This window comes from Microcaecilia unicolor, chromosome 8 (assembly GCF_901765095.1).
Source record: "Microcaecilia unicolor chromosome 8, aMicUni1.1, whole genome shotgun sequence".
Lineage (NCBI taxonomy): Eukaryota > Metazoa > Chordata > Amphibia > Gymnophiona > Siphonopidae > Microcaecilia > Microcaecilia unicolor.
This window is the reverse complement of record NC_044038.1, coordinates 170,557,477-170,581,227: the sequence shown is the minus strand read 5'-3', so window position 1 is coordinate 170,581,227 and position 23,751 is coordinate 170,557,477. Positions and strand designations below refer to the sequence as shown.

The following is a 23,751-nucleotide window of genomic DNA, read 5'->3' as shown; positions in this document are numbered from 1 at the left end:
TTTTTCTGAGGCACGTCACAAAAGATAGGCATAGTGAAAAGTGACTTAAGGAAAGCGCAGCCAGGTCACAGATCATTTAAATTAACTCTGAAAAATGGCCTGAAATCATAAGCTATGGAAAACTAATAAGGAGTGAGGGACCTATGCACAAAGCATTGTAAAAGGATATTTAAAAATGCGTTACCGCAGCAGGAGCGTGTCAGGTAAGCTTTACAGAAAACAACACACCAAGCACTGCATCAGGCAAGGAGTTTTGTGTGTGTGGTTGTTCCTAAAACATCCAGAAAACCTCCAAGCTAGAAGCCTTTTTCCACATGCAGGCTCCACTGGATGGCACCACTCAAGTATCTGGAGATCCTGCTTGTCCTCAAGGAGTTCCATGCGGAACTAATGAAACTTACTTTATGGAATGTGCCTATATGTACACATACACAGATCCCAAATACCCACCCAAGATGTCCTGAAAACTTGGTATGCAAAGGGCAAACAAGTTCATTGATGATGAAACTCAGCCTCTTCTCTTTGGAAATTAGGTTTTAAAAAAAGAAAATGCAAGAAATCTCAAAGTTTCTACCAAAGGCACTATAATCAAATCCATGACCCTTTTCCCCATTTACTGTAGTTTAACATTGAGCAGCATATACTGTAGAAATATGTAACCGTTCCAAATCCAAACCTTCTCATTGAATGATGTTCATGGAGGGCTCTAGCAGCAAGTTACTAATAGCTAATGCCTTATGAAGGAAAATACTCATACACCTGGTTAATTATATTTATTTCTGAAAATTCTGTATGTGGTATTTACAATACCAGGTTTCTACTGAAACATGGTCAGTTTTAATGAAACAAACAAACACGCCCAAACAGGAATGCTAAAAACTGTCAAACTTAAAATGCTTCACAAGACAGCCCAAATGAAAAACAGAGAAGCTTCAAGTGCTACTTTCTATACAGAAGCCACACTTAGTTCAGGTTTATTAGCAAAGTGGGAAAAAAAATCACATGTGATTAAAACTGTGACAACAGCCTTTGGATTAGATACTCACAAAAGACCACTACACATGCAATTGAAACACAGTCTTGTTGCTAATACATCCAATTTGCTGCTGCATTTGTCTAATATTAACAAATATAAAACAGAGCAGTGCAACTATTTCAAACAATCCTTATGGTGTTATAGCATTAACAGGCACAAGGTTTCATTTTTCTTCGCACCACTGATTCTCTTTACGTACCTAGAAAAAACAAACACACACGTGCATCAGTCAGAAAACCCTATTTAAAAAGCAGGTAAGGAATGTTCTACAAGAGAATGTTTCGCATTTTGGGAATTCACTGTCATTAAAGATGCATCTGTCTGAGGGAGCATTTGGCATCAAGTAAAAACAATTCTATTTTGAGAGGTTTCTTATTAAGACATGTAGGCTAACGATAGTACATAATAAGTTTTCGTGTCACTATGTGGTGTGTTATTGTGGTAATTTTATGCATTACGTTCGTTACTCGCCAAACTGAAATGAAGAATTCCTGGGTACTTGTGCATGAAGGTTTCCAGGATCTTAGCCCTCATTTCACATGGGCTGAAGAACAGCACCAAAAGAACAATTCATTCAAAAACTGAAGCTAAGAGTTCTACAAAGCACACAAAATCTAGTTCTTATATTTATGATATGGGTATCAAGCTTTACAAAAAAATGAACATGCAGTGGAGGTGCTGAAACTAAGGCTTAAACGTGTAGATAAAAGAGCAGTGGAATGCAAAATAAGGTTAGCACACACATGCTCAATTTGGTGGGGGTGCATGGGAGGGTACATCACCAGTCTTAGCCCCCCAGCACGTCCCTTACCTCAACCCAAGCAGCCTCTTCCCCCAATCTGCATACTACCTGCAAGCCCCACAAACCATCTAGCCAGTCATTCTCACCCCCAACCAACCTTCACTTTGGTGCACCCCACACAGCTCAAGCAATGCCTGACCTCTCATGCTAGTCTCAAACCTGCATGAATGTACAGACACCATACAACTAGGGGACAGCTGGGAGGGGCCCAGTTCAAACCTGTGCTTTGGCACCCCCCCCCCCCCCCCCAAGGAAAAGTTATCAGGGTACTCCAATATGCATAGGCTTCCTTTCATCCACAACTTCAATCTCCACCTGCCAAATCCACCGCCCCCCAACTCTTGCACCCAGCTACCCTATTTTCCACCAATGCTTCCACCACCACAGTGGGTTCAGACACCTACTATGCTGCCTCTTACCATTTCCACACCATATAAGCAGTGCTTACGCCTGGGGTTAAGCAGCATTGAAAATCTAATTTTTAGGTTTCTGACAGGTATTTGCTATCCTAGATTGGCCACTGTTGGAAGGCAAATACAGAACTAGATGGACCCTTGATCTGATCACGTATGGCAGCATTGTTCCAAGACTGGTCCTTATACCTATTGTGAAATCTGGCAGCAGGGACCCTTAAGGACACACCAAAAGAGCCCAAATTTGAACTGCTGACTTCAGGAAGGGAAAGATAGCATTTAGCTGAAATTCGTTCCCCACTTCACTCCCTTTTCAGCATTCAATTCCTCTTCCTTCCCAGAAATCACTCTAAAGAGACAGCCATGACCTAGAACCATTTCTGCTCTTGTGGGGGGGGGGGGGGGGAGATGCTGGAGCTAAGAGTAATAGAAATGCCTCCCAGTAGTACAGTTTCTAGAACTGGGGGAAAAAAAGGGCTCTGTTGTGCAGCGTTTGCTCCATTCATGCCCCTGCCCCTCCTTTCCTGTCACTATCTAGGAGGGGAGGATGAGGAAGCAGAAAGGCCAAACAGCCAATCTACTCCAGCCTCAGCCCTTCTCCTCCTGTTCCCTACATGCTGCTTGGAAAGAAACAGAGGAACGTTCTCTGAAGGTAGGTAACACAGGAGCCTCACGAGGCCATGCTCAGCCACATCAAGGCCTTTCCTTCATGTTACACTGGCTGAGAAGAACTGCTCTTTAAATCACATTCTGTAATAGGAATACTCCACTATGGCACATTAAGACTTTCTACAATTATAGGTACCTGTGCCTCTTCCTCTTCAGTGAAGTCATTCTTGATATTGAATGTCTTACGAATCTCTTCTGGAGTTTTGCCTTTAATCATATTTGCAACTGTTTTGCACGTGACATCAAGCAATCCTTTTATGTCCAAATAGTTTGCAGCCTGAAAGAGAAGTTGTCAGCATTACGACCTTAATATGAATACAACTTAATATGAATACAAGATAAGAACCCAGAACATGTAAATAGGACAATGCATGGAGAAAAGATTAAGGTTTTTAATCATTTCATATATTAAGACAATTATACAAGCAAACCCTACCAGAATAAGCTCAAACAGAGTTCCTTGGTCTACTTTAAGAAATTCTTGATCCCACACAGGGATGTCATCTGTTCGCTTCTCTTTGTTCTCGTCATCCTCAGGAGGAGGGGGATCATCTTTGTGGTGGGTGCACCATTGGATCACCTGAATATGAAAAGTAGTGAATGTATTTAACACTATATAGAATGCACTGCCAACTATACTAGGACCTCTGGTTTACCTGACAGACCTATATAATTTAGTTCCACGTGAACACGTACGGAATGAATTGTGAACACAGCTTTTCATGCATAAATGCTGTCATACTTCAGAAACAAATTCATGGGGAAAATATGCTTGGTTTGCAAGCAGCCTGCAGGACCCATAGACTCCACAACAGTTTATAAATAAGCTATTTCTTTTAATAAACTGGTTATAAAACTGATGGGACTTGAGCCTCATCCATACCCATACTGCCTCTTCTACCTCTAGTACCAAAAGGACAATCTAACTGCTGCCAGACAGGAAAAATCAGTCACAACAGACTGATGAATGCATCAAAAGTTCTCCATGCCTAAATCACACCCCTCTAGCAGAATGGCTAAAGGGGAAAGAGAAAGTCTTAAGACTGCAGAACCTTGAGCAAAACAAACAGCTGATAACTTCAAAGCATTTTTCTGTATTAATGAAAAACACTCCAAAAGGTAGGGGAGGTGGAAGAGTGGCCTAGTGGTTAGAGCACTGGTCTTGACATCCAGAGATGGCTGAAGTCACTTAACCCTTCCCATTGCCTCAGGTGCAAACTTAGATTGCGAGCCCTGCAGGGACAGAGAAATACCTAGTGTACCTGAATGCAACTCACCTTGAGGTACTACTGAAAAGGTGTGAGCAAAATCCAAATAAATACAATTTTAAAAATTTGAGTACTATGTGCTAGTGCCAGAGGATATACTAAAGAAGAGACCACGTCCATCCACTGGTAAACATGTGCTCATTTTCTAGTAGATGTGTGCAGATGAATAGACTGGGTATACAATAGTGCCCAGGTGTGTTCATATGTACATTAGGCGATCACATCCACCAACACCATTTGAAGCTTGTGTACTTTAAGAAGAGAACACCTCTACCAATGTGCTGGGCTTGTCTTTAAGGCAATGCTTGAAGTTAATGATTTGGTGTAATGTTTATAAAGTCTGGGTAGTGCTTACTACCAATGTTTATTAGTGTTGGAGAAAAAAATTGGTTTAGACCAGCATAAATGATTCAAACACAGTTTATTATATCTGAAAGTTCCAGACCAATGATTAAATCTGAGCTATGACCATCCTGAGTCAGCTTACCTTTTTAAGTATAGCAGCATTAACATTTGGAAGAGGTACTGGATCATCATCACCTTCATCATCCATTCCCAAATCTAAACCACAGAAATTGAAGACACCGTTTACCAGAAGTACCAAAGATTACCTAAAGGTCCAGATAATGAAAACCCACCATCTAAATATAGACCCTTTTATCATTTACTTTGAAAGTCTTCACAACATCTACTTCTTTTCTCTTATGTAGTCATGAGCATATTTAAACTTGTTCACTACTCTGGTTTGACTGCTTTTGATTATAATATTCAACTAGATTTGTTTAAAATACTAAATTCAAATACATTTAGTATATTCATGTTATTTAGGCCAGGGCAGGTGGGCAATGGAGAAAGGCAAACTGCAGGTTTGAGGGATAGGTGGGGGGGGGGGGGGGGAGTGCACCATCCCACCCACCCTTAGTAGCTGCAGCTTTGGTTTTTCTCCCATTGCCCCAGCCTAAAGTCTCTCTCCATTGCTAAATAAGTTGCTTCCTATCTGCTCCTTCCCTGCTACTGTGTGCATCATTTTGAGCACACTACGAATCTGCAATTTATAAAAGTGCCTAAATGAATAGCTCCTAGATTCCAAGAAACTTTGTCAAGCCCTGATTCAGGTTATAAGAACATAAGACTTGCTATACTAGGTCAGACCAGTGGCCAAGCAAGGTCATAAGTGCCAACATCAACCCAAAAAGAAGCATAAGAGAATAGTTTACTCTATGTAGAGAAACCTCTCACCTTCCAACATGGTCTTAATAGTTACAGACTGCTTTGCAATTTCAACATCAACTTCAAAAATTTCTCCATCTGAACTCTGCAGTTTTATTGAGGGCATCTAAAGGAAAAAGGAAAAAAAAGGTTTAGTGAAAAATTCCACAGATTCTAAAAATGACCTTTTGTACTTATGCTATGGACAGACTAGGAATGGTAATAAGAGAAGTTCAATAAAGTTAAATCTATGAAACAAATGCTTGTCTTGCAGATCATAATGCATTTTTGGTTCAGCACTCCACTGGCTGAATATTTAACTACCCCACTCCTTTATCTCTGGTAAATGCATTTCAAATAAAATGAACATTTAATCAATATATTCTACCTCCGACACAGAGTCCTAAGATAGATTACAACAGAAAAGCAGGAAGCTAATATACCCAGTAAAAAATAAGGGTTAAAACTCAAAGGATTTCACTTGTTTCCAAAAGTTCAAACAGTGTTGCAATGAATAACTACACGAGAAATTCAAATAAGTACTGATACGTTAAATCTTATTAAAGTGAAGCACCTGTATTATGCCTTTATAAAATAAAGAACCACTGAAGAGCACAACAAATTGAAGAGACAGTGGGTGGGCAAAGTACACGCAGCATTTTCTGGAGATCGTAGAGCTGGGGTGGAAGTGTTGATTCGAAAGGGGCTAGCCACGAAGTCAGAGCTAGTAAAAGCAGCCATTACGCCCTGGTACGTTTATGGGTTCAGCAAAGGGATTTTCGAATATTGGGGGTGTACGGCCCTAACTCATTCGATGCAAAGTTCTACCCAAACCTAGTACCGATGTACCTCCCATATAAGTCCGCACAACTTTTAGTGATGGGAGACTTCAACTTGGTTGTGGACCCCAGTGCAGATTGCTCAAACCCGGGGGTGGCCTCAAGAGGGGGGCCCAAGGCACATGCGCTCTCCAGCGAGCCCCCAATTTAACAGACACGTGGCGCTGTCTGCACCCCGGGGAAAGCGATTTCACACATCTGTCTAGGGCCCATGGTACGTACTCCAGACTAGATTATATTTTTATAGCCCAACCAGCATTCCCCTGGGTGTTGGCATCTGAGATTGGCCCTGAGGAGATATCGGACCATTCCCTGGTGTGGATCGATATAGAGGTACCGAATTATTACCAACAAGCCCGTAGCTGGCGATTTCAGAGTTACCTTTCTCAAAATAGCGAATTTCAAGAATTCCTTAGACAGAGCTGGGAAGACTATCTTCATAATAAGAGAGAGCACTCAGACCAGCCCGAATTGCTTTGGAGCGCAGCCAACACTGTCTTAAGAGGTGAGATCATTGCCTTTATTCATGCAAAAAATAAAAAGCAAACCGTTGCAATAGTGAGGCTAGAGCGAAGTCTAAGGAAAGCAAAAGCCCAGCATATTAAACATCCGACAGCAGAGTCAAAACAACAACTGAGAGCCATACAAGTAATGCTTAATGCGTTGTTACACGAGCAGGACAAAGATATTTGGCCCTCCAGCAGCATAAATTCCGCAGTTATGGAAATAGGTCAGAAGTGATGCTAGCACAATTAGTTAAAGACTGGGGACCCCGCAAGCCAATATTGGCGCTCCGAGACGCACACGGGAACATCCATAAGAGCGAAGAAATATCTCAGATCCTCACAAAGTTTTTCTCAAACCTATATAAATCCCACAGGGAGCCAGATGAAGAGCAGATAAATTCTTAGATGGGGCAGGACTCCCAAAATTGTCCGACGGGGAGCTAGAGGCACCCCTAGATGCAAAGGAGATACAGGAGGTAATAAATTCCCTGCCTACAGGGTCTGCGCCGGGCCCGGATGGGTTTGCTGGGGAATTTTATAAGGTCTTGCCCACCTCCTTTTTCCCCAGCGATAAGCGCTTATGAGCAGGTGGTTAGAACTGGCCATTTCCCGAGGCACGAAAATACAGCATCAATTACACTGATCCAAAAACCTGGAAAACCAGACCTCCAGGCAGACTCCTACAGACCCATTTCTCTCATTAACGTTGATTTAAAAATATTAGCAAAGATCCTCGCCAATCGCCTGGCCAAGATATTGCCAAGGGTGGTGGGAGAGGAGCAAGTGGGATTTGTTAAGACCAGACAGGCAGCCAGAAATGTCCGTAGATTATTGCTAGCCATGACAACAGCTCAACTGTCAGAAACACCAACCTCCTTGTACTCATTAGATGCCGAAAAAGCATTCGATCAGGTAGTGTGGAAGTACCTGTTTACAGTTTTACAGTACATGGGTATTGGGGAATGGTTTTATAGTGCCATAGCTGCTCTGTAGACAGATCCAACGGCCTCAGTGCTAGTGAATGGAGTAAGCACCCAACCCTTCAAGATCACTAGAGGCACTAGGCAGGGCTGCCCCCTGTCCCCGGCCCTATTTATTTTATCCCTGGAGCCCTTACTGAGGGTATTTAAGAAATCAGAAGAAATCCCGGGTGTGCGGGTGGGGAGCGAAACAATCAAAGCCCTAGCATTTGCAGATGATCTGCTGATTGTGACAACCCATCCTCCAGACGCTTTAGATCGGACATTACAACTTATAGAGGAATTTGGCCAAATCTCGAGGTTCACCTTAAACATCAAGAAGTCCCTGGCCATGAGGTGTACCCAGGAGGGGGTCGCCAGGAGTGACTTGCCCCCTGAAAAGAGCGGAGGACAAGATTAGATATCTGGGTACAAATATACCGCAGAACTTGGCTCGATTATATCAAGAGAATGTTGAACCTTTGCTTGAGATGACACGAACAAAGCTTCGGCTTTGGGAGAATTACCCTCTGTCCTTAATTGGACGCATAGCTGTCTATAATATGATGATAGCACCTAAATGGATGTATGTGTTCCAGACTCTCCCACTTTTTTTCAAAAAAGAAGATGAAAAACACTTAAACACAGAGAGATTCTTGTGGAGAGGGCGCAAAGCAAGCTTCCAATCACAATGCAAATCCCATGTGAGTTTGGAGGCTTGGGCCTGCTGAGCATGAGATATCTTACTATAAGCTAGCGGCATGAGACATATTTCCGACTGATAGAGTCACTTCAGAATTTTTGGACACACCCCTGGAGACTTCCCTAACACAAGGAGTACATTTTACTTGCCTATTGCATATGGGAGCGGGACAAATTCCACAAGTCTTGAAGCAATCACACATATTGCCCACAGCACGAGCAGTTTGGAAGTGGGTCTGCAGACACCACCACTTTTCTGGTATTGTTACCCCGTTCCTGGCTATCTGTGATAATCCAAACTTCCCGCCAGGCACCCTGCATGGAGTGTTTCGCAGATGGAGACGTAACGGGTTGGTGTATCTCTATCAAGTTTTAACAGAAGAGGGGCAACCGAGGACATTTGAAGAACTCCAGATTCAGTTTTCCTCAAATCTGCAGACCGCTTCCACTACTGGCAATTAATGCACTATGTAAAAAGCTTGCCCTAGGTATGCCTTACAGAAGATGTGCAGGAGGAAATCTCGTCAGCTTATTCTTTACAATCTCAAGGTACAGTGTCCCTGACAAGGCACCATCGACACTTAAGAGATATGACAGAAGAGCCCGATTAGGAGTCTTTATCCCAGAAATGGAATGAGGATCTGGGTACAAACTTGACTCCACGGGAAATGCAAGAGTATATCTACTCGATTCACAAATCCTCCAAGATGATCTTGTATAGCGAAATGGAATACAGGTTCGTAATGCGGACCCATATTCTCACCGAGGAGGGCGTTCCACATGGGAGTTTCCCCAGATGGCGCTTGCCCTAAATGGGGGCACAGGGATCGACACTTGGCCACACGTTTTGGGCATGTCCCAGCGTCCAAAAATTCTGGAACTCACACAGTCGACCTCCAAGATGTGGGGGGCAACTTGGAAGAAGGGGCCTCAGATGTTGTTTGGGAGGCCTGCGTTGGTGCGCCCAGCCCCGGCAGGGTTCAAAAGCTTAACCCATAGGGCTACAATGACTGCCAAGAAGATAGTACTGAGTGGATTACAAATAAAGTGCCAAATTTACAACAGTGGCGTGGTCTGATGATAGATTATATGAGGTTCGAAAAGAGAATGGCAGACTACAAAGGCGATCAGAGATTCACGGAAAAAGACTTTTATAAGATTTGGACCCCATTTTGGCAGACCATTCCCTCGGGAGGTAGAGGGCGCATCCTGAATATGTAACCAGACGAATGGAAATGTAAAATATAAACTTTTAAGGGTGTTTTCCCTTGGGGAGGGTGGACAAGGGTGGGAGAAGGGATGGGGGGGCAGAGGAGCTAGGGAGGGAGTTTATATAGGCCAGTTAGGAGCTGTCAATAAATAGCTCACAGTAAGATTTTCAGTCAGCTTGGAGATTTAACCAAGCAATAGACAATTGTAGCCTAGGTCGCTGGATATACTCATAGTTATTTTTGTGTTTAGTTGCAGTTGTAGATGACCCCATTTATAGGATTGCTGATGTCTAGGGGCAATTGTATTTCCTGTTATGTGAAAATCAAATTTGAAAATAAAAAAATAAAAGAACCAGCAACAGTACATGCACTTTTACACTTTTCTGAAGAAAACTTGTATGCATAGAATTTATAACATACATGGGTAAGTGAATGGTGCTACACTCTCGGGAATGCCTCCATGTAGATCATGTCAAAAGTAAGCATACTCGAACCGTTTACTTTTTATGTGCTTACCCACCCACTCAATGTTATAAAAAGGCCTTTTCCACACAAAAAAATCTTTATTAAATAAAAGCAAGATGCCAACAATGCAGAAAGACGATATCAAAGTCAATTGCAATCATTCAGGATACTCCAAATTTAGGTCTCCTATCCCATTTGGCCAATATAACTAAGATGACATACATCAGATGTAGACATGACAGAAAAATAATCAATAAAGTATCCCACTTAACACCTGCACAACATGCTTCTCTGGACGGAGAGATCAAGGTTAAGAAATATTACACGCATTTAAATCCCTTAACCATAAGTCTCCGGGATTAGATGTTTTTGGGGGTTTTTTTTGTTTTTTTTTTTTGGGGGGGGAGGAAATTCTATAAAACGTGCTGCATTACTGATCTCTTGAATTGCTGTTCGTTTAGGTTGCCCTTTGCCACTGTCTATGATGAAGACTTGGAATGCAGTGATCCTTAAGCACAGAAAGATCTCTCAGTATGCTAGTCCTATCACCCTCTCTGTGTTGAACACAGATGTAAAAATTTTGTTGAAGGTTTTGGCCAATAGGCTTGCTGCGATCCTACCTGCCTTGATCCATCCTGACCAGGTGGGCAAGCCTCTGATAATATTCATATAACTGACCTAGTCAAAATTGCTCTTTCCATTCAAAGGCCTTTGACTACATCCACTGGCCTTTATGAATGCACTTCTGTCCAAATTTGATCTGGGTTCCCACTTTTGGGCCTGGATCTCAGCATTCTACGCTAAGCCATAAGCCTGCATGCATATTAATGGGGGGGTAAGAGTTGAGCAGGGAAACTCGAAAGGGGACTTTCTCTCATTTTTCTTTTTGCATTGGTGATAGAACCATTGTCAAGTGTTGTTCGTAGAATTCATGTGGGCGACACTGAATACAAAATTGTGCTTTTTGATGACGATAATCACTTACTAATCACCGTCTCATTTCCAAACCTCTCTCTCATTCAAAAGGTACATGGCAGTCTCAGGATTTAAAGTTACCAATAGCTAAGTCTGAAGCTTTTATTATTAACTTGGATAGTGCTCTTCAACAGGCTACTCTTCAGCAATCTTACCTTTAAATGTGTGGCCAATAAAATTAAATATTTCGGTGTTTATATATAACTACTGACTATTCTGGTTTCAGGCAAATTATCCTGCATTATTATATGAATTAAAGCTTGTCCTTAATCGCTGGGATCACTTGTCCATTTCCTGGTTCGGTCACGATAAAAATGAATCTTTTACCTAGGCTCTTATATTTATCTTATGTAAACCACATTGAGCCTGCAAATAGGTGGGAAAATGTGGGATACAAATGTAACAAATATTTCAAGTCTTGCATGAACCTTTGACTAGAGCTTTTGTTTCCTACCTTCAAGACCACATAGCACACTTTATACAGAATAACATTCGAGATTGCTTCATAGCATTCTTTATAGAAATAGGAAACAGGAGGGCCTTGGTGTGCCCCATCGATCTTCAACCGGCTTAGGCGTTATTCGGTCATTGAGTGGTTTCAAGTCCAGCCTCAAGCTGTGGATTGTGTTGGAGCAGACTTGAGTTGGCCCTACGAACTTGGCCTCTGTTGTGGGTGCCTCCTTGGCATAAGGAGTTTGCAATGACCACTTGCCCATTACTCCTTATACTCTTCAGGTTTGGGATTACAAGGGATGAGATCAAAGACTTTCAGTTATCAAAGTCTTCTATTGTGGATAACCCTCTTTCTACCTGGTCAAAGCCTAGGGTCTTTACACAGTTGCAGTTTCCTGGGGGCAACGTTTTGATTATGCTGACTTAATAGCATTGAACAGCTGGCTTGTGACTATCAATTGCCACCCAATGAAAGTTTTGCATATTTGCATCTCACTCATTTCTTAACTTCGAAATCTATTAAGCCTGTTGTCACACAGGAACACTTTCCTGAAAGATTTATGTGAAGACTTTCCCAATACTTGTAACTTCCATGCTATATCATTATCTTAGGGACAGACTGCTCCTTGATCTGTCTCAGAGCTCAATAGGAAGCTGAGCTAGGTACTCAATATGAGGCGTGTGATCGGAAGGCAATGGAAGCAGTGTTCCTGCACTTGTCTAGAGCTGTTAACTTTCAAGAGTGGGGTTAAATTAACGCATCACTGGTATCTTGCTTCTGCCAGGCTATCACATTTTTCCTGCTGTTTCAGAGCTTTGTTGGAGAAAATATGGTGATAGGAACTGTGGAGGAACTGTATCAAGGTGTATGCTTACTGGAAGACAGTGCAGCATAAGCTGCAATCTTAGCTGGGTCTTGAGATACTATGGAACCTGGGGATCCATGGATTGACTTGCTCAATAGACCAGTTCTGGGAGCACGCTTCAGAATGCAACATCTTATCCAATATTGTCTTAATGCAGCACAACTCTCTGGCTATTGCCTGGAAATCAGAGACACTACATCTGCCTATAAATGAATTAAAAAAACTTTTGTTTTATAGCCGATATGGAGAAGATCACGGCACAGCATAAGACGACCATGCCTAAATGGAAGCACATATGGGAACCATTTCTTACTAGCTGCTCGCGTAATGTTTATTAACATTCATTATTCCTTTGTTTTATTGCATAGTCTGGTGGAGGAGGGAGGGTTCAGGAACAAGTGAAGGGTTGCTATATCTATGCCAAAGATAACCGTACTGGATGTGGAATATGGAATATGAAGGCTGTGAACTTCTATGGTCTGTATCCCGCAAATGGGGAACATGTGAAGCTTCGGCAACTCCAGGGTTGTAGGGCACTGTCATGTGTTGCGAGTGACGGTGCTGTGCAGCTCAGGTGTGAAGGGAAGACAATTGACTGGTAAGTTGAATACTGTCAGCAACACTTGGGGATGATATGTAGGTTCTCACAAGACAATGCACTTCACTGACTAATGCTGTTTCATGTCTTTAGTTTTTACCTTGGTCTATATATACAGTACAAGTGTTCTCGTGCTGACACTTATGGAACCCCGATTAAGGCTGAATAGCCGAAACACGGCCTGTGTTGCGTCTGTCAGCATTTTTTGTACTTTTAGACCAATAAACTTACCTTGCTCCAGTTTGACACTGTGTGACATCTTCCACTTTTGTGTTGTTGCTGTGTTGCTTTGTGGGAGATTGCAGTTCCAAAAAAACAATTAGTGGCTAATGACATATAAAACTGTCAGAAGTCACTAGTAAACATGTGGTTTAGAAAAGGGGTGCGAGAACCAAAAAAGATTAAGAATCCCTACATTAATGAATACATTTAAAACCTATAACACAGATCTGCCCTTCCATATTTTAACAAGCTCCCATCCAGATCTCCCAACTTATCCTAGCTTTGAAATCTGTGTTAACTCTGGGAAAAAAAACTGTATAATGAAGAAATAAAATTAGTGAGAATACCTTCAGTTCAGGATACTATATGCCAAATATCCTCCAGTAATGTGCTTTGGAAATATGGATTTGTGCCCTACAGTTCAAGTAACCTGTCTGCCAGGAAAGGCTACAGAAAACTGAATTTTACTAGTTGCTACAACAAAGATCTCCTCTATAGCTGATCTCTGAACACAGGGCTGTAAAGGCTGAAAGCCAGCATGACCAACTTGCATTTGAGTTGTTTTCAATTCTGTTGCACAATGCTCTCAAAGCCTGCAGTGATAAGAAAAGGTCATATTTTTAAATAAACTTACAGATGACAATGCTGCCACCTCTACTACCCAACTGCATCATTTAGGCAGCCATTCCCACCACCTGGAGAAGCGTCCTATCATTAAATTTTGATGAAGTACTCAGCTCCTAGGGAGCTGTCAAAGTAACAGCTTCAAAAATGAATCAAAGGTGAGGGAAAATATCTCCCCTGAGATAGGTGGGGAAGGCTCTGAAGATGAACATGAACAAATAAATCCCAAGACTATTTCCAAAGCTCAGCACCCACCCTCAGTGGCCATCTTCCACACTCTCCCATCTGTTGCACTAATGGCTACCATCAGCAGAGGACACCACTGCAAAAATAGTTAGCTAATGACGACCCACTGCAGGATGCCTTGCAAAATGATTTTAATACACAGTTTTCTTGTCTCCAATTACCTAAACCAGAGGCCCCAGTGTGCTGTGGGTATCAAAAGTATGTCATGAACTTTAGACACAAAGAGAAAACAAAGGGTTACAACTGCCTGCCAGTATCTGTACAAATCTGGATCATCTCCTCCATTCTCAATGCTGACCCGAACTATTAAGTCAGTGAGCAACATATCTTAACTACTGCTGCTGCCTCATCACCTCTTTAGTCTGAGCTGCACAGGGCCAGCAGGTCTCATGAGATTCCTTACGTGGCTGACTTCAGTGGGATGCCGGTGGAGGAAACAGCAGATTGCAAATGAGATTTGCCAGATGCTCCTTATAGGTGAAGGGAGAAAGGAAGGTGATGGGCTGCCAACAAAGCAAACACAGTACTGGGTGTGGCATGATATAAAGGCTGGGAACTACCAATCTAAAACAAAGCAAACTGTTCAACAATATATGGATAGTTCTACCCAGAGCTAATGGTTAACAGGTGAACGAATTTCAACCTAAAGAAAAAAAGAATGATAAATCTCACAGGATAATGGACTACAGAAAAGATAGTTCACAACCAGCACAGAAAAACAAGTAAAAAATGTAGATTTCTGCGGCAGTGAACTGGAAACACATCTCATCACTGGGTGTGGCATGCTGTCAGAAAAACACTATACACCATGCTGCATACATTATGCAACAGTAACATGGCACATCCCATCCACTGGAAGCCATATAAACATTAACATGGCAGAAAACACTGCTATGCCCCTGACAGAACTGTAGAGAATAACATCGTGATCACGTGACAAATACCTACTGCCACCAATAAAATGGATCAAAAAAAATTGGACAAAGACAAGTGTCAATATTCTGAACTATATGCTGAGAAAGATGATCCTCTGATATAATATTGTAATCTGCATTGAATTTTAAGGCTGCAGTGTAATATAAGCCTTGCAATTAAGTTATCTATAAATACAATGAAAACTGCCCCAATTTACCATGCACCAGAACCTGATTAAAAAACAAAAAAAACCAAATTGTAAGTGCATTCTGGTTGTTGATTGTGACTCTTTGGAGACAATGAAAAGTGTCATGAGAAATAGCACTGGCATCTCAAGCATAAAAGCATAGGGGTTCATTCCTGTCACTTTATGTACAAAACTAACCCATTCTGAAGGGAGAAAAATGGGGTCTTCTCTGAACACACACATATCAATGCATCAAAATGTATTGTCAATCTTGTCTATTACGATTTACTGCCTTTTTGAAGGAATTCACTCAAGATGGTGTACAGTAAGAATACGTCAAACATAATAGACAATTACAGTAGTAAAAGTATTCAAACAATACCAAGTATGGCAGTATGCTACATTACATCAACAATACACATTTTAATTGACAGTATAGGATACAAGCAAAGATGGAACATGCAGGTAGGAAAGAGGGTAACAGGATTAAGAAAATAAAGGACTAATTTAAAGAAAGTTGCCTATGAGGTCAGAAAGGTGCTTGAAGTTTGCTAGGGTAAGCATAGATAAAATATGTTCTGCTGTTGTATGTGCACCCTTAGCAAAAAAAATACTTTAAAAATGTCTGGTGTAAAGAACAAGCCAATATATATATATATTTCTTTGTGGGGGGGGGGCGTAGAGAGCAGGCAAGAGAAGAGAAAGGCTTGTAATCGTACAGCCTTCGTCATAGAAACTCCCTCGAGTGCTAGATTTCACAAGCTCTAAACTAGTAAAGTGGCACTATCAAAATGACAAGTTACAACCTTTCAAAATAAACGTAAGACATTGAAACAGTTACACTAGCCCCATTCGAGTTCTCAAGCCACACTGATCGCATGAAGGTTGTCTGTATGCCGCGTCCTATACCCGACACTAAAAAGCAGTATAACTCAAGATTTCTGCTTAGTCATTACACAAGAAATAAAGTTACATTACTCTAAGCAGATAAACAGCGGCAGATTTGTATTTACAGTCAGACCCCTCCCTCTGGCGCAGAGGGATCCAGCAAGGGAACGCGTGCAGCGCGGCCTTTATTTATTAAGTACAGGGAGCCTCGACCGACCCGCATAGCAACCAAAGTCCAACTACACCCGCCCACCAAGAGCGCGGCAGAATCCCCGCTAATCGGGAAGCACTTTACCACGGCCGCATCACACTACGCATAGCAACCCTAGAAACCAGCCCGCACAGGAGGCTTACTCAGCGCTTCTGCAGAGCTAGAACACTACGGCCCCAGCCCCGCCTATTCGTAACAACGGGTCACCAAGGCGGAAGAGAGTGTAATCGACGCCGAAGCACGGTCAGCGGTGGCGGCTTCTTCTAGAAAAATCCACGCCGCCATCCTTCAACTAGGCCTAGGAGAACCTGGCATCCCATCACCCGAGAAACCAGGCCTCACATGGTAACCACGCAGAGACGACGCCGCCACGACCTTACCCGGCTCAGCACATACCGCGAGCCCCGCACGCACGAGCGGAGGAAAAACTCACTTTTGCCACTGCCAGACGAAAACGGAAGAAGCCACAAACAATCTCCCGGCGAGACGATAACCGCAACTCTTACGTCGCCCCGCCCACCGCATCACGTATTTATAGCGTATTCCGGTTTTTTCCCTCCTCCTTGCTAACGTCACAGATCTATCTTCCACCGACCACTCAAATGGGCCGTCGCTCGGCAGAAGCACGGGGTGAAAGGTTGTACGTGTCAGCGCGCGCATCCTGGCTGCACTGCATGCAGCAGCCTCGGTCGGGGGTCGGGATAGGGAGTGGATGAGCCTTTTGTAAGGGGTGTACTGGGTTAAGAGTAAGACCTTTAGTCTAGTGAAAAGATTTCTTAAAAATAATATGTAAAACATATGTTAGAAATTCCCTCCAGCAGGAGTATAATCAACACATCTCTGAAACAACTAAGTTAGATACAATAAGAATGGCAGTAAAAGAACAATAACCATAATAGTCATAAAACACAAACCATTGTTGTTATCACACAGGACCCAATGGATTGCTTCTATCTGTCTTGAAGAGCAAGTTATTGTTTCTATCCAAACAGTAAAGACAGTTAGTTACATCTGAAAAGAAAACATTGGAGTAGGAATACTGTGGTAGAGAAGATTGGGAATAACTCACATGATTTCATATGAAAAAGAGACCCCTGAGACTGCTAACTTTATATTGTAAACTGGGAGAAGCTTTTTCTCACAGATCATTTTTTTTCAGTGACATTATAGTCCGCCAAAGGTAGCAATCAGAAATTAAGAAAAGCTTTTTTTCAATGATTTAACACAGAGATGCTAATCTTAAATTTCAGCTCAAGTACAGTTTCACTACATTTTTAACAGCACCATTTCCTACAAATTTATAGATAGAAATGTACATTTCCAGTAAACACACCCATAGGTACCAACATTTCAAAATGATTGGGGGTACCAAACACAATACTAATTACTCCTCGTGGACACAAATGATAGAGCTTGCTCAATACTGAGGGTACACCAGCTCCCACTGCACCCAGAACTTGCCTCATCCACGCCTATTCATCTGATGACACTAGGAGCTGTTTACTAAGCTGCACTAGCATTCTTATCGCATGCTAAACACTAGAGCCACCCATATGTTCCTATGCGTTTAGCGCATGCTAATCAGTGTGCACTGCACCCTTAACACTGCTTCGTAGAGGTCTATAAAATAACGAGTGGAATTGAACAGGTAGATGTGAAGCGTCTGTTCACACTTTCCAAAAATACTAGGACTAGGGGGCATGCGATGATGCTACAATGTAGTAAATTTTTCTTCACTCAATGTGGTAATTAAACTCTGGAATGCATTGCCAGAGAATGTGGTAAAGGCGGTTAGCTTAGCCGAGTTTAAAAAAAGGTTTGGACAGCTTCCAAAAGGAAAAGTCCATAGGCCATTATTAAATGGACTTGGGGAAAATCCACTATTTCTGGGATAAGCAGTATAAAATGTTTTGTACATTTTTGGGATCTTGCCGGGCATAGGCGGTCAGTGGCCCAACTGTTTGGGGAGGCTAAAGGGGGCAAGATTAGGGGTGGGGTCAGGGGTGGAGCTTACATCCATAATTGCCTGACAACACAGAAAAATTTAGATATTAGATATGTATCATATGTCAAAAAATAAAGTGGTTGTTCAAAGCATATACTAACCACAATCACAGCCTTTTTTTTTTACATCCACTACTCTAGGCTATTACGATAGTGTACAGCGTGGATTGGATGATATTTTAGATAAAATGAAGAAAATGTAGTGTAATGTAGGCATTGATTAGTAATACTGCACTCTTACTACTCATTATAATTCTAAATGACATAAGAGGAGAACTTGTTTGTCTAAAACCCTATAAACTTATACAAAAGGTAATTTGTTTTGTAACAGGTTCTTGTGTCTTGCAAGGCGCAACTGTTAAAGAGGCTTGCTCACTTTGCATATATAAATATTTAAATTTAATACTTAAAGACATAAATCAAAACATTTGGCTCAAATTTCTAGTGTCAAAGGCACGGTAGGGAAAATAACAAGAGCTAAGGGGTAGGTGTCTCACCTAGGCTGCAGTACAGTGAGACCCAGAATGGTACGACGGTGGGCATTTTAGTACTGAGGGAAGGGGGTCATTTACAGATGAGAAGAGTCTCTCAGAAGTGTGGGGGGGGGGAGTCTTTCCCAGTACCAAAGATAGGGAGGGGTCTTTCTCCATAAAAGGTGAGCCCGTCTCTATCAGGGTCTCAGTAAAGGGCCAATGGGGTGGGGGGTATGTGGGAGCCCCCCCCCCCCCCCCCGTATTTCGTGGTCACTCACTCACCGCTGCTATTCTCCTTCAGTCAAACATTCTATTGGGTAATGCAAAATATTACTTTGCCCCACCTTGAAGAAATTCCCCCCTACAGTACTGGGTGGAGGTATATCTCTGACCTGGCAGTCATAGAGTACCACCAACTGGCCCTGGATCCACTCTTCCAGGTTAAGTCTCTTACGCAGCTCCTTGCGATCATACTTGACGGTCACTTTACCCTGGCGCCGCACGGGGCCCTCGTCCAGCTCCTCCCCCAGGCTCTCAAAGTACACCCAGGACGCGTGTGCCCCACTTTCCGGGCTGCTGAGAGCTGCCATCGACTGGTGCCCCTATCTCTTTCCAACCCTCGGATTCTCGCAACAAATCCTTCTCTCGGGCGATCTCTATGTCTTTGTCCTACCACTGAGCTTTTTCCGGGGTTGTCTCTTTGTTCTGCGACTAATTTCTCAACTGTGCTGTCTTTGTTCTGCAGCCGATCTCTTTATCCACAACTCAATAGGCCGCCCGGCCTTTAAACCTTTTTAAGTTGCTGCGATGGCTCACCGCCATTCCAGCCTTTCCCTTCTCGCTCAGTGTCCCGCCCTCGCGGAAACAGGAAATATCTCATCAGAGGAAGACGGGACACTGAGCGAGAAGGGAAAGGCTGGAGCGGAGGTGAGCCGTCACTGCAACTTAAAAAGGTTTAAACGCCGGGCGGCCACTGCAGGAAGGTCGGGGAGCTGAGGGCGGCCTCAGCAGGGGGGGGGGGGCGGCAGAAAAGGCGAGGAAAGGCCACAGCTTGGCTGGGGAGGTTTAGCCGCCCCAAGCCTCTTATATGGGGCGCCTATGTTGCCGGGTATTTGTGACCTGGCTTGGCCACTGTTGGAAACAGGATGCTGGACTCGATGGACCTTTGGTCTTTCCCAGTATGGCAATACTTATGTACTTAGTAAACAGGGCCCTAGATATTGTTACAGAATTAATAGGCTGGCTATGAATTAATTTGACTTAATACCCCCCAAGAGCTTTAAGAAAAACCTCTTAGTGAGCTAGTTCTTGAACCTGAGGAGACTGGTAACCTGTGGAACTTTATAAGTCTAAGTGCTTTGAAAATTTGCCTCTATGTACCTTTGTAAGTCTATGTGCTTTGAAAATGAGCACCTAGGTGTACTGAATATGACAGACAAGCTTATAGACATGAAGAACAGGTTCAGAGAAAGGGATTTCGCTGTGGGAAACCTCACCAAGAGATATCAGGACTCTGATTGAAAGTTACTTCCACAAGGTTCATGTAGGTCTAGAGTGCGCTACCCACTGATGTTCTTATATCTGGGTAATGACATTAGAAAAATAGTTTGTAAGCACGGTACATCATGCATAATCTCAGCTGTTTTGAAAAGATGGTCTATTGTGCCAATCACAAGAGGCCAGAACCTCAGGGATAGACTGGTGTCATCTGGAAGCTACAAGACACAGCTGAGCTTGATCAGTGGAGGAGAAGGGCATAAAGAAGAGTTCACCTGCTGCGTGACATTTAGGAAAAGTAGTGTATAAGACAATGAGCAGGGAGAAGTAATGAAGGGCAGCAGAGTGTATGGATTTGTAGGGGAGCCTACAGGTAGTTATTAAGATGCATTACAGCCATAATTCACATTATTTTATCCCTTAACATGCTTTAATCATCAATAATGCACATATTACTGTAACTCATGTTATTAGTTACTATGGGAGACCTAGTAATGGTATAAAAAATGCAAAATACCTCATTACTATGTAAATGAAGTAACAGTGGGAGGGCCCTTCAAAAGGGGGGAATATGGAGAGCATTGGGAGGGGGCTCTGGTATGGGAGGGTGCATCAGATAGGAGGGGGCAAACTAGTGCCTGGCCTCTTTAAGATGTGACCTGGGAGCATTGGGCCATAGTTTGGTACGCACTGCTCTTGGGCAATATGAATAATGCAGCTTGTGAGGTTGATCACATTATTCATATACTGCAGGAGTGGCTAAGCAGTACTGAGATACATTTCCCATAGGAGTGACAACCTGAAGTAAGGTGTGCAAAAAAAAACCTGACTTTTACCACACCTGAATAACTACCCCCCCCCCCCCCTTACACGGGACAAAAGGAAACGATGTAGTGGTATAAGAAGAACGATAATCGTAATGACACTGAAGGAAACTAAGTAGTGCTGCTAAATTTCCAACAGATTTATGAGGAGCAGTTGCAGTAGTCTAAGCATGAGCTGATGAGAAAGCAGATAAGGGTTCTGACAGTACATTCAGACAGGAAAATCTTGTAGAGAAAGGAGAGTAATTTTTTGGGCTATATTGTGGGAGTCTGTGGCATAGCCATGGGTGTGTTGAGGTAGGCAGAGGTCCACCCAGCAGTGCAGCATATCCTCAGTATACCTGACATAGATCCACAAGCTTTGCCAGGTGAAAGCACCCTTTACCAGAACCCCCAGAACCATCTGAGCAATGGTGAAGTCGGCAGTGAACTCCCAGCCGCTAACGCTGGCAATCCTGTGCATGCTCAATTCAAATGAACTGGACATGCATGGAGGGTGCTGGTGTCAGAGGCTGGAAGCACTCTGCCAACTTCATCAGTGTTCAGACAGCCTGGGGGTTCCATTCGAGCAGATCTTCAGCTGGATTGGCTTGGAGATCCCTACCAGCCAAGGTATGTGGGGGAATGCATGGGCCCACCCAGTCCACCCCAAAATTCACTTCTGGCTCTGCTGCTGGTGGGAGTGTGCAGAGAGAGAAGGAAAGAGAAAAACTGAAGATGACCCCCCAAAGAGCAATGAATGATCTGATCAAATTTATAGAGGATACAAAATTACTGACTTCACTAAAGAGTGAATGTACGGTAGTTCTTGGATTGCAAAAATGAGGATTTGCAAAAGGATGTTGTGAGACTAGGAGACCAAACATCTAGATGGCAGATGAAATTTAATGTGGACAAGTGCAAAACAATGTTTGCTAATTTCCTAATTTGATTATAGTTTCTCTTTTTAAAATGAAATGCTACAGCAGTTTTCATTACTGAACCCCTTCCAGTAATTATAACAAACTTGATTGCATTATGATTACCATTGCCAAGCAACCTACTACTACTTAACATTTCTAAAGCGCTGCTAGGGTTATGCAGCGCCGTACAGTTTTACAAATAAGGATAGTCCCTGCTCAAAGGAGCTTACAATCTAAAGGACGAAATGTCAAGTTGGGGCAGTCTAGATTTCTTGAATAGAGGTATGTATAATGGTTAGGTGCCGAATGCGACATTGGTGGGTTTTGAGTAGGGATTTGAAGATGGGTAGGGAGGGGGCTTGGCGTATGGGCTCAGGGAGTTTATTCCAAGCATAGGGAGAGGCGAGGCAGAAAGGGCGGTGCCTGGAGTTGGCGGTGGTGGAGAAGGGTACCGAGAGGAGGGTTCTGTCCTGTGAGCAGAGGTTTTGGGTAGGAACGTAAGGGGAGGATAGAAAGGTAATGAGGGGCTGCAGATCGAGTGCATTTGTAGGTTAGTAGGAGAAGCTTGAACTGTATGCGGTACCTGATCGGAAGCCAGTGAAGTGATTTGAGAGGGGTGATATAAATATAACGGTCCAGACAGAAGATGAGATGCGCAGCAGAGTTCTGAACAGATTGAAGGGGGGATAGATGGCTGTGGGAGGCCAGTGCTATGTAACCCCTTTCACCAGGTGCTATGCTCTAGCAGAGTCTAGATCTAAACAATTATCCCCTCTCATCACTTCTAGGACCATGAAAGTAATTTATGGCATCTAAAACATTTATCTTCCTGGCACATCCTGAAGAGACATTTTCATCCAATCAATATTAGATAGTTCCCCTGAAGCAGCAAGTGTGAAACAGGATTCCCTATAAAGTTTAAAAATTATTTCATTCTTGCTAACCCGCAAATCATAATATCTATGCAGCTTACAATTCTAAACAAAAAAAATCAGAGTAAAAAGAGGAAGTCTGAAGATCTCTACAAGTTATGTACATTTTTTATCATGTCTCAGAGGAGCACTCACTCTTGATTGCAAATGTTTGAAATGTTGAGAAGTCTGAAAAGGATTCTTGTGAAGATTACATTTTTAATTGTGTGGTCAAATGAGTAATTTATTTTTGTGATTGTTTATCCTTTAATGCTTTGTAAGATTATAAGCAATTATTTTTCAGCTCTTTGTTTTGCATTGATGACTGGCTTTTCCTAAGAATCTATTTTGTATGTATTATTGAATAACACATTGTTTTTGAAAAACATTTTTTTAAACTTTACAACAAATTCTTGCTTGTTTTGATTTCAGTAGTGGAGGTTGTTTTGTTTTTTTTTGACCAGACACTACTACAGCTTAGACAGTTGTTGCATAGGGCCGTACTGTACTAATTTACTGAGGTCTGTTTTCTCCAGTTAAGATAAAATTTGATGGAAGTTGTTATTGGGTCTGTGTTTAAGCCACCAAAAACACTCATTTGAGAATAATTTTTGTATTTGCAGCAAAATTTGTTTTCTGCTGTCTTCCAGTATGTTTTTGGTTGGGTAAATCTCTTTTTACTATTGTTACTAACCCCCCTTAGCGGCTGCCTCACAGCCCATTCAAAATGAATGGGCTGTTAGCATTAGTACACTACAGCCGCTAGCGCACCTTAATAAACGGGGGGGGGGGGAGGGGAGTAAATTTGTTAACCTCCCTAATTTCTGTTAGCATTTTCTTCATCTAGCTTCAAGCCTGTCCAGGGGTGGCCAGTAG

General features: G+C 42.6%; 1 protein-coding gene across 4 annotated transcripts; it reads right to left on the bottom strand.

Annotated features, from left to right (window-relative positions):
• Nucleotides 1–758: 758 nt before the first annotated feature.
• Nucleotides 759–16,805, bottom strand: SKP1 (S-phase kinase associated protein 1). 4 transcript variants are annotated; one of them, XM_030211631.1, is made up of 7 exons: nucleotides 16,698–16,790; nucleotides 14,417–14,566; nucleotides 5,428–5,524; nucleotides 4,676–4,749; nucleotides 3,357–3,500; nucleotides 3,057–3,197; nucleotides 759–1,235 (listed from the first exon to the last, which is right to left on the bottom strand). In XM_030211631.1, exons 3-7 carry the CDS (start codon nucleotides 5,522–5,524, stop codon nucleotides 1,200–1,202), a joined length of 492 nt encoding a protein of 163 aa, XP_030067491.1. In that variant the 5' UTR covers nucleotides 14,417–14,566; nucleotides 16,698–16,790; the 3' UTR covers nucleotides 759–1,199. The 4 variants fall into 4 exon arrangements, with proteins under 4 accessions (XP_030067491.1, XP_030067490.1, XP_030067492.1 ...); XM_030211630.1 differs by lacking the exon at nucleotides 14,417–14,566 and having other exon boundaries at nucleotides 16,698–16,805; XM_030211632.1 differs by lacking the exons at nucleotides 14,417–14,566; nucleotides 16,698–16,790 and adding an exon at nucleotides 16,144–16,161.
• Between the last annotated feature and the right edge of the window lie 6,946 nt (nucleotides 16,806–23,751).